At 36.2% G+C, this 11,899-nt stretch overlaps 1 protein-coding gene across 1 annotated transcript in view; it reads left to right on the forward strand.

The window, feature by feature from the left end:
* Positions 1–10,942, forward strand: part of Col3a1 (collagen type III alpha 1 chain) — a 35,875-nt gene extending 24,933 nt beyond the window's left edge. The window contains 19 exon segments of the mRNA NM_032085.1: positions 411–464; positions 547–600; positions 1,204–1,257; positions 1,817–1,924; positions 2,195–2,248; positions 2,530–2,583; positions 2,777–2,938; positions 3,049–3,156; positions 4,054–4,161; positions 5,169–5,222; positions 5,310–5,417; positions 5,848–5,901; positions 6,348–6,455; positions 6,691–6,744; positions 6,835–6,942; positions 7,755–8,046; positions 9,057–9,244; positions 9,567–9,809; positions 10,523–10,942. Coding sequence (NP_114474.1) covers positions 411–464; positions 547–600; positions 1,204–1,257; positions 1,817–1,924; positions 2,195–2,248; positions 2,530–2,583; positions 2,777–2,938; positions 3,049–3,156; positions 4,054–4,161; positions 5,169–5,222; positions 5,310–5,417; positions 5,848–5,901; positions 6,348–6,455; positions 6,691–6,744; positions 6,835–6,942; positions 7,755–8,046; positions 9,057–9,244; positions 9,567–9,809; positions 10,523–10,669 — 2,112 coding nt within the window. The 3' untranslated portion in view covers positions 10,670–10,942.
* The last annotated feature ends 957 nt before the right edge of the window (positions 10,943–11,899 follow it).

The following is an 11,899-nucleotide window of genomic DNA, read 5'->3' on the forward strand; positions in this document are numbered from 1 at the left end:
AAATTTTTAGCTTCTATCCTGATAGTCCTACAGTGACCTAAGTATGAAGAGCTATGATACAAGCAAGGAATGGCTATCATAATGTATCAATGAAACCCAAAGCAATTAATATAGCCAAGAAATACAGTTTTAAAAAGATGTTACCATAAGATATTTTATCACATCCTCTTTGTTTTCGCTAATTAAGGTTTTAAAAAAGAATGAATCAATAAAATCACTTAGTTTTTTACCTTCTTCTACTATACCGACAGAATAGTGAACATACTAGACTCTCATATTTATACATAGCACTCATTTGAGCCACAAAAGAACAAAATCTATCACCTTAAGTAATAAAATGCCTCTATGCCCTGATTAATACAAGAAATGATGTTTATTTTTTTCAAAACTAAAGAGGCTTCTTTATGCAGGGTCCTGCTGGTCCTATTGGTCCCCCTGGCCCAGCTGGTCAGCCTGGAGATAAGGTAACAACACTATTGGAAACAAAAAATAATTCTTGCTTTAATAGACCTAGAACAGTAGTAATATCATTTGGTCTTTTCTCAGGGTGAAGGTGGTGCCCCTGGACTTCCAGGTATAGCTGGACCTCGAGGTGGCCCTGTAAGTGTTAAAGGAATTTTTATCATACTCTCAACCCCACACAGTCCATAGCTTTAGCGACTTTGCCCCTGGTCCTCTGGTCCTCTGCTTAAGGTTCTATGTTTAAAATATATGAGATTCACGAAAATATTTAAAGCTGTTTAAAGTCCACTTGAGATTATTTGAGATACCTTATTTACTGAAAATCTTTGGGGAAGGACATAAATTGAAAAATAGTATACATTTCTTAATGAGCATCTCCCAAATGTTACCAAAAGCTTCTTCCAAATCAAAAAATCTTTGCCCCTAAAAGAACTTGGCAATCAAGATAAAGCTACAGCAAGTGTGTTTGTTTAATCAATGTTTTAGTTGATATTAGTTTTACCCTTCTGCCAAGTTTTAAATACTTCACACTTAGAAGTTATATATTTAAGTGTACTAAATATTTGAACACTTTCACGATAGGTCACTGTAGTGACCTTGTGAATTATATCCCAGTTCAGAGGCAGAAGAAATCAGTAGTTGTAGTGCTCTTGCTTTCTAATGTTGTTAAGAAGTAAAAAAGATGTGCATAATCCCTGTGAAGAAGGCCTTCACTGTGACTAATAATATACCTTCCTTCAGGGTGAGAGAGGTGAACATGGCCCTCCAGGACCTGCTGGCTTCCCGGGTGCTCCTGTAAGTATGGACTTCTAAGCATGAATATCACAATGCCAATTTTACTATGTTGCTGAAACTAGCAGGTGCAAGTTTCTCTGGTTCCAGTATTTCTTCAGTCACTTTACCATTCAAAATTACTTTATCCCATTTTTAGGCAGCTCAAATACCAACCCTTCTTTATGCAGCATCATGATGCTCATTTGCAAATTCAAGACCCTTGGGAATATGGTCTTTTTCATGGCAAAATGTCTCCTCCTCCTCTTCCTCCTCCTCCTCTTCCTCCTCCTCCTCCTCTTCCTCCTCTTCCTTCTCCTCCTCCTCCTTCTCTTCCTCCTCCTCTTCTTCCTTCTCTTCTTCCTCCTCTCACCCCCCTCCTCCTACTTCTCCTTCTCCTCTTCTTCTCTTACCACAGTATTTTGACTAATTTTGCTTTGGCACATTTTCAGGGAGGCCCTTATTTCTATTTGATGGCAACATCTTCCCAGCTTTAAAAAAATTGTTTTAAAGAGAAAAAATGATAAGTCAAGCATGTTGTGAAGGAAGTTGACTCACAGATTGTCATGCTTGCTATGTTCAGGGGCAGAATGGTGAACCAGGTGCTAAAGGAGAAAGAGGTGCCCCCGGAGAGAAAGGTGAAGGAGGCCCTCCTGGTGCCGCAGGACCCCCTGGTGGTTCTGGACCTGCTGTAAGTCTTATTGGTAAACCATTCACTAAGACATTTAGGGTTAATACGAAGATAATATTCCATGTAACATTTTTGTGTTAGAGGAGAATATAATTTTCACAGGAATATAGACCGTAATTTTAATTTTATTTTTAGTAGTTTGGATATTATCATAGGTGACCTAATTTAATCTCTTAAGGGAACATTACTGGTTTCCCAATTCTTAATGCTTTTCTAAAATTTTTATTTTGTTACTTTACTCAATATTCCTTTCTTCTCATTTGTGTTTAGGGTCCTCCTGGGCCTCAAGGTGTAAAGGGTGAACGGGGCAGTCCTGGCGGTCCTGTGAGTATGGATTCTCATAGCCATCACTCTGTGACTGTTATTGAACATATTTATTGATTCCAATCTAGGTGAAGACCACATAGTGACCAGAAGAATGTGATAGTCAGGGTTTTGTTTTGTTTTGTTTTTTGTCTCATAGTTTGTGTAAATTCAAAGGGAGCTGGCAAACCCTAAATGACTTGATAGAGTTGAATTCCTGGTCCATTCCTTTCCTTTATATTTATGTGTTTGCAGATTTTTTGTTCCAGTTTTGCACTAATTAGTACATTGTCATTTCATAGGGTGCTGCTGGCTTTCCCGGTGGCCGTGGTCTTCCTGGTCCTCCCGGCAACAATGTAAGTTCTCTACAGTTTTTTTTTTCTCAATGAAACATACAGAAAGACTCCATTTGTCTAGAATAAGAAAGTGATATTTTGATACCTACCAAATTTTGGCATTTACCAAATCCCATATAAAATCAAAAATAAATAAAAGGCAAGGAAAGCAAAAAGACCTTTTCTACCATGTTAAAATTTAAATTCTTTGCAGGGTAATCCAGGGCCCCCAGGACCCAGTGGTGCTCCTGGCAAGGATGGCCCTCCAGGTCCTGCAGGTAACAGTGGTTCTCCTGGAAACCCTGGAGTAGCTGGACCAAAAGGTGATGCTGGCCAACCAGGAGAGAAGGGGCCACCTGGTGCTCAGGGTCCTCCAGTGAGTACTTTTCCTATTCTGTTGGTAGACCCCATTTTCTGATAACAAACATAATGAGGAAAATACAACTTTGTAGCAATGAGCTGAGCCTCCCTTATCTATTGCAACAGGGATCTCCAGGTCCACTTGGAATTGCAGGGCTAACTGGAGCACGAGGTCTTGCTGGACCACCAGGCATGCCAGGTCCACGGGGTAGCCCTGGACCTCAGGGTATCAAGGTATGTGTAGTCACTTTGGATCTGATGTTTGCTTCCCTTCCTAGGTATAGAGATTTCTACACCAAATCATATATAAAAAGGTTTCTAATCAAGGTGTACATTATCAAAGAGCTTACCTTCTTGACACTCTTAGGCTTGCAAGAACAAAACTTTTATTAAATCTTCCCAAAACACACAGGCAAAGAAAGTCATAAAAAAGCTTTGAATGTATACACAAGCAAGCCACATCACAGAAAAAAAATTTTGCTTTCTCAAACACCACTGTTAGGAAACTTGTGAGCATTCTTCAGTTTCTTAACAATAACTATAAAGGAATAAACTGTTTGATCTTATAAATATATAAGGCTTTAATTGATGTAAATTACCCATCTTTTGAGGTCAAAACACTTGGTTTCTTTCACTGATATTATCAGAACATGACAGTGCTCAGTATCTGAAATATCCATTCAGCAAATAAGTTAACATAATTCCATTTGCAGCAGGTTTCATAGTATAACATTTTATGTACCCTTTTCAAAATCAGAATGATAGAAGATAGTAGCAGGAAATTTTAATATAATTAATTTTAAATTAGTATATCTAGCAAGTTTCCAATAACTCCTAATTCTAAGGGTCATTGAGAGATGGTTTATTTTTATTTTTCTTGTTGTACTCATAAGCTTCTTTTCTTTACAATTGACTGTGCTCTGATTAAGAGAGCATTTTACTATTCTGAATCCCTGAGCAATTAGAAAAAAATCGAAAATCCTTGCTCTCCATTTTTCTCATATAAAGGGCATAGTTCAAGAAACATAAACATCAATAGACATTGACTAAATTACATTTCACCCTCCAATCTGGTAACTCCTCATTAGGTGGAATCTCAAAGTGAAATATCTTTTATTTCTTTGTCTTCAGGGTGAAAGTGGAAAGCCAGGAGCCAGTGGCCATAATGGGGAACGTGGTCCTCCTGGACCCCAAGGTCTTCCTGGTCAGCCTGGTACAGCTGGTGAGCCCGGAAGGGATGTAAGTAGCCATCATAATGTTTAACCAGTCAGCAGGTGCTCATATTGTTTGTTATACTTTTAAAATTATAATTATTAAATTGTGTTTGTGTGTATATGCATGAGTACATAGAAACTATGGTGCACATTTGGAGGTCAGAGAACAGCTTTCAAGAGTCAGTTTTCCCCTTCTACCATATGGCAACCAGGATATTGAATTCAAATCATCAAGCTTAGTTAGAAGAACCTTTAGCCATTGAACCATCTCCCCAGTCTGAAACTCAAGTATTAGTTAAAGAAAGGTCCACTAAACCTTAGTGTATGAGATTTAAATAAAACATGTCCCTGTAACCGAGTTCTCCTTCCCTCTCTGATAATCAATCTTTTGTAAGTTAATAGAAAGGCCTATGACCAAGAACAATTCCCAGTATATTCAGTAATGAAGAGAATGTAATCACAAATTAATTTAGAAAATGAGTTAATATGCAAAATTATAAGATTCAATTTTATATAAAAATGTTCATTATTCATTTGTGATTATTCTTAATTTTTAAATTAATATATTATATTAGCAGAATATATTTGAACAAATATGTGATTTTTGAGAGACATATTTAGTGTGGAAATATTAAATAAAGTTCAATTTTAGATTTTCATAACAAATTTAGATCCCCACTTCTCAAAATTTATTTATTAGCTATCATTAAAAACCATTTAGGCTTTCTTTTTATTAGTACTCACTTCATATTACTTTGTGGAACTTTAGGAATATAAATACCTTACATATCTGCTAAAGAATTATGGTTCTTCAAAGAGTTAAACCACATTGTATGTAATATGTGTGATTTCTTGTCACCAAGACCAACTTTGGCTTCCACTAGCATAGGAGAGCAGCAATGGAATGGGATATGACAGGGAAGGAAATTTTACAAAAATATCCTTTGTTCAAAACTGCTACAATGTATGTGACACTTTGTTTACAAACTATAAATTATCTTTTAAAAGAGTAAAAGGCTCTCTTTTAACTAGGGAAACCCTGGATCAGATGGTCAGCCAGGTCGAGACGGATCTCCTGGTGGCAAGGTACAGAACAAATCCATGTACAGTAGACATGTGTAATTAGATCTAATGGTCATCATGCTTATGTGAGAGCCATGAATTTTTTTCTAGGGTGATCGTGGTGAAAATGGTTCTCCTGGTGCCCCAGGCGCTCCTGGTCATCCAGGACCACCTGGTCCTGTTGGTCCATCTGGAAAAAATGGTGACAGAGGAGAAACGGTGAGTTCTAATACAATGCTTCTCTCGATACATTCCCTCATCTCTCAAAAAGAGGCTGGGGTGGGGCAATAGGATGGTACTTTTGCCATCCTGACATGTACTGACTTCCTTTGGTATTAATTGGGCAGCTTTCTGTATACTGTGGGAATGAAATCAGAATGTATAGCACTCTAGCTTACAATAACAGTATTGTGCTACGATCCCACCACAGTGAAGTTAGCATTTCAAGAAATTTTTCATTTTTGAATAAATTTCAGAATTGTTTACTGTATTTAATTTTTAATCAATTCTTTATACAATATGTTTACCCTCCCCTATTCTTCTCACATCCTTCTGTACTCCCTACACAGTCAACTTTTTAAAATGGAGTTGAATCAGTGACAAGATTCAGTTCAAAGTGCACTTGTTCAATTGCTTGCTTGCATTCTAGGGTCCTGCTGGTCCTTCTGGTGCTCCAGGTCCTGCTGGAGCTCGGGGTGCTCCTGTAAGTATTAGAAATTTGTACTGTTGTGGTTTAAAACCCATTTTGGTGTATGAGAAACACCCTGTTGCTTTCTGAAATCTCTAGAAAATAGTTAGGATGACAGATATGTAACTATGGAAAAAATGAAAACTTTCATTTTATGATACAGAAAAAATTCAGTATCAAAAAGATAATGATATAGACATCAATCCTAAGAATTACAATTGTCAATCCAAAATTAAATCATAAATAATCTTTGTTCTTACATTTGCGAAGTCTCCTTTGATAGGGATTTCTACTAAAATAATATAATACACTTATTAATATAAATCTTATAGGATGTTATATAATATTTGTTATAAAGCTAATACAATTATATAGATTATAATAGGTTTATTATAAGCTCGATTTTAATATCTCAATATGTCTGTATGATAATAATCTTAATTTAAAATATATTTTTAAAGGGTCCCCAAGGTCCACGAGGTGACAAAGGTGAAACTGGTGAACGTGGCTCTAATGGCATCAAAGGACATCGAGGATTCCCTGGCAATCCAGGTCCCCCAGGTTCTCCCGTAAGTGCATCCACTTTTAGGAGTTCTCCTTCATTGCATGACTAATGAGATGGACTGGAGAGATGAGATACAAACTCAAGGGCTTATTTGAAATAATAGTTTGGCAAGAAACAATAAGTGGAAGAGAGAGAAATATTTGTTTCATCCTAATCATTGGGTTTTGCAGAGACTGAGAACAGTCCATTCCCTAAGCCCTGGAGTTCTTCACTGGTCTCTCTTCTTTCTTACTTTCCAGGGTGCTGCTGGACACCAGGGTGCAGTTGGTAGTCCAGGCCCTGCAGGTCCCAGAGTAAGTACACTGGAAGGTGAATATTTCAAACATGTTTATACAGCAGGAATATATTTCAGCATTAAAACATCATCATCTTCATTTCTTAAGGGCCCAGTTGGTCCACATGGACCTCCTGGAAAAGATGGATCAAGTGGACATCCAGGTCCCATTGGACCACCAGGGCCTCGAGGTAACAGAGGTGAAAGAGGATCTGAGGTAAAAATGCATATACATTATGATTTAATTTGCTGTAATACAATGTTTCATCAACATTGCATTGTTTGTAAACTGAAATAGACAGGATAGTCACTTACCTTAGAAAGTGAAAGCTGATTTAATGCATTCTCGATTACATTAATACCTTTTACACCACAATTATATATATATATATATATATATATATATATATATATATATATATATATGCTCTGCTAAGTGACATCTCAATAAAATGACATGTACTCAACTAACCAAATAAATTATACCATGCTGATCTCACATCAGAAAACTCAGAGATCATTTTATTTCTGTAGAGTTTTATTGATTTAGCAACCTATAAAACTTCTGTATTGCTACTGATAAAATCATGGCTAATGCCTTCTTACTGTACAGTGTCAGGACCAATGTAATAGCAAACCATTGTATTGACAATGACATGTGACAAATGAAAAACTAATAAGTCGCAAGCATAATTTGAGCCCCAATGATGAAGTCCCTGTTTTATTCTATTCAGGTTAGTATTATGCCTTCTGGGTTATTTGTTTACATCTTTACCCAGAGGAAATGATGAAGCTTATGCTCAATACTACTTACTCCGATATAATAGAATAACATTATTTGTAGGTAACAGATCATATTCGTTATAAATCGACAATCATGAGACTAAAAACATTCCAAATACTTTTTCATTAAAGTAATTGTCACAACATACATGGATTATTTATGGTTCATTTTTCTAGACAAGTGACATAGTCCTTCAGTGGAGGTCAAAGAAAACCCTTCTATAGTGTATATTTTTACTTGTCTAGGGCTCGCCCGGTCACCCTGGACAGCCAGGACCCCCTGGACCCCCTGGTGCCCCTGGTCCCTGCTGTGGTGGCGGTGCTGCTATTGCTGGAGTTGGAGGTGAAAAGTCTGGCGGCTTTTCACCATATTACGGGGATGATCCAATGGATTTCAAGATCAACACTGAGGAGATCATGTCTTCACTCAAGTCTGTTAACGGACAAATAGAGAGTCTTATCAGCCCTGATGGTTCTAGAAAAAACCCTGCTCGGAATTGCAGAGACCTGAAATTCTGCCACCCTGAACTCAAGAGCGGTATGCTTGAGTCTTTATCTCTCATGCTGTCACTTACTGAAAAAAGTCTGCCTGTGTTAGACTTTGGCCAAGAAAATGTTTCTAATGAAAAATATTTTGAGCCTTTTATACTATCAGAACATTGTTAATTGAGTTGAAAATGCTCGATAGTAAAGAAGAAAAACAATGTTTGAAGGAGTATTATAACAAAAGTACCTGCAAGATATTTCATATATAAGAAACTTTACGGACATTTCTATGGAAATTTTAGCACAAATATTTCTGAATACCAAAGCAGAATGATTTAAATGAGCAAGTAGCATATATCATCTTATTTCCATGGTTAGATAAGTATAATTTTATTATTTTATCATTACATTATATCTTTAAAGAATCCGTTTTAATGAACTAATGGTTAAATTTCAAACTCTTTTTCATTAATCACTCTCGTTTTTACCTACTGTGGCATGCCTCATTTTATTTTTCATTACTAAAGTATATTTATTATATAAACTTAGGCTTTACATTTTCAAATTTTGAAATATTATTTCAAAATTGTTTCAAGCTTTTTTTTTTTTTCGGAGCTGGGGACCGAACCCAGGGCCTTGCGCTTCCTAGGTAAGCGCTCTACCACTGAGCTAAATCCCCAGCCTGTTTCAAACTTTTAAATATCTTGGTAGACCACTGCTTTTACTCAGACTAACTTCTGGTAATTATTTAAAATAGGAAATAAGTACCAATTAAGCTAAAATATGATGCCACAAATCTGGTCTATGGTGCTTTCTTTAAAGTACCAGGTGATAGATATTTAGACAAATCAAACACACCAATATGTATATCATCAGTCAATGGTAACACTGTGTTTTCCTTTTAATTCTTCTACTTCAGAAATATCAACCAGTTGTGCTATATACTTCAAAAAGACACATTAGTACTCCATACACTGAACCAAGTAACAAACAAATCTTCTGGTCAGGCTCCACTTCTAAATTTTATAACTAATTCCCATTATCCCTTTGGTGACGTTCCAGGAGAATACTGGGTTGATCCTAACCAAGGCTGCAAGATGGATGCTATAAAAGTGTTCTGTAATATGGAAACCGGAGAAACATGCATAAATGCCAGTCCCATGACTGTCCCGCGGAAGCACTGGTGGACAGATGCTGGTGCTGAGAAGAAACATGTTTGGTTTGGAGAATCTATGAATGGTGGTTTTCAGGTAAGAAAAGATATGTACCTTTTAAACTGAGATGTGCCTACTAACACTTTTTTCCTTTTACTTGTTTATGGTTGCTAAGTAGAACACCCCAAATAAAGCCTGTGGTTAGACAATTATTATTCCTATAAAAGGCTAAATTATACCAAGGCCGTTTCATGTAAACACCCTTCTTTAACTTGTTAATGCATTCACCTCTGCACACAATAAAATATAATCATACAATGTGTGTGAACAAGTTATAACGCAATGTCCATGCTAATGTTGTATGAATCCCTTACCCTAGGTTTCACTCACAAACTTAGATGTACTATTTTTTTTATAGTTCAGCTATGGCAATCCTGATCTTCCTGAAGATGTCCTTGATGTACAGCTGGCCTTCCTCAGACTTCTTTCCAGCCGGGCCTCCCAGAATATTACATACCACTGCAAAAACAGCATTGCCTACATGGATCAGGCCAATGGCAATGTAAAGAAGTCTCTGAAGCTGATGGGATCCAATGAGGGAGAATTCAAGGCTGAAGGAAATAGCAAATTCACTTACACAGTTCTAGAGGATGGCTGCACTGTAAGTAACAATGTCTTTTCACATAGGGTGGCAAATATACTCAAAATTTATTGCTTAATCATCCAAGCTATTTTGAGAAGCAATAAAATCAGTAAGGGAGACAAAAGCTGATTGGAAGCAGGAATTATATAACCTCTACTTAATTCTTATGGGAAGATGGTAAATATTTGAAAAAATTGAATAGCTCTTAACTTCTAGATGGAAAACAGTTGAAATAAAAATGATTGAAATTTAAATTTATAAAAACAACTTTGATAACGGGGATATTCACTGTAAATTACACATACTGTTAATTATATGAGGTATGTCAGATGTTACTATTGCCTTAAAAATGTAACGAGTTAAGATCTATTCTTTTTTTCTCATAAGTCATTAAGTGGGCTAACTGACCTCTAATGTGAGCCATTGCTGATGCGAGTGACTCAACTACTTCTTTGTAAGTCAACCATAGTGTGGCAGCAGTCAGCAGAAGCAGGCTTGGGAGTGAGCTAGCCCATGGCCATCTCCCTTCAGGGCAACTTTTGAGTCTTGCCAGATTTTGATTAACTGAGAACATTAAAACTTTAAATACAGATGTTTTCATATATCTAGAAGGCTCCATGTATACTAACTGCTTTGTGGGATCAGAAAATATGTGTGATCAGTTAAGGATAATCTGTAGATAAAAATAAAGTCATGACTTTTTCTAACACATCTTTTTCTCTTTTGAATAGAAACACACTGGTGAATGGAGCAAGACAGTCTTTGAATATCAAACACGCAAGGCCATGAGACTCCCCATCATAGATATCGCACCCTATGACATTGGTGGTCCTGATCAAGAATTTGGTGTGGACATTGGCCCTGTTTGCTTTTTATAAGCCAAACTCTCTGAAACCCCAGCAAAACAAAAACCACATCCATGTGTTCCTCTTGCTTTAATCTCGTCAACCAGTGAAAGTGACCAACTAAATTCCAGTTATTTATTTCCAAACTTTTGGAAAAAGCATAATTTGACAAAAATAGAATACAATTTTTTTGCTGTTTCACCCACCAATACAGTTCAAATGCTTTTGTTTTATTTTTTTACCAATTCCAACTTCATAATGTCTCAATGGTGCTATAATAAATAAACATCAACACTTTTATGATAACACTGTGTTACATTCTTTGAAGTCTAGCCCATCTGCAAAACAATGGTCATACTCAACATCATGGAATATCTTTATTTCCAAACAGAAAATTTCAAAATTAGATATAACCTCCCTATGTTAACTACCTCAACTGGTCAGAACAAATAAATTCTGCGTCTAGAAGACTACACAATCATTTATAACTTGACAAAACTTATGAATTTCATTGGTTAACAATGTAGAATGTTGATAAAAGTTAGACTATAGAGCAGGGATCATAAGGAGTATTTTCAGTTCATAATTGTCTTCATCATAGGTATAAATGCTTTTAAAGTTGCTTCTCTTCTGCTGTTGCTGGTGAACTTGCAAATACTTGGGAGGGCTTTAAAGATACATGTTAAAATGCTAATATGTTTTCACATTTAGAACCCCAGATCAAAATTTGTGACCTTTATTTAAGCCAGAAATGCACAGTATCTACCCTTGTTTTCTGCCAGAAAGATTGACTAGCATGCCACAGTCTCTTCTCTTTTCCTATAAAAATCATCAATAAAACCAAGTTTGGGGTTTTTGTCACAATAACACAGAGAATGTTTTGAACATTTTCTTTTGTAAGCTTGTATGTAGTTGCTGATCCTTTTTGTTCTTCCAGTCACATAGTAAAATAACATAATGAAACATTCCTGTTTTTGTCACTTCTCACAGAATTAACAATGACATGTTTACATACAAGAACTTCAGCAATTTTCTCGAAAATATCTAATTGTGTAGTTCATTGAAACAATGTTTTAAAACATGGCATATTATATTTGTAGAACAAAGAGATGTATGCAAATTAATTCTGTATATTTTGCATCATAGCTAGTAGAGACATTGATATTATTTCAAAAAAGCACACCAGATTTGAGGGGACCAATATCTGGAAAAGATCCCAGAGAAAACGTGTATGTCCTCAAAAAGGGAATAAGCAAAAAGATG

Source organism: Rattus norvegicus, chromosome 9 (assembly GCF_021556685.1).
Source record: "Rattus norvegicus strain SHRSP/BbbUtx chromosome 9, alternate assembly SHRSP_T2T, whole genome shotgun sequence".
In the NCBI taxonomy this organism is placed as follows: domain Eukaryota; kingdom Metazoa; phylum Chordata; class Mammalia; order Rodentia; family Muridae; genus Rattus; species Rattus norvegicus.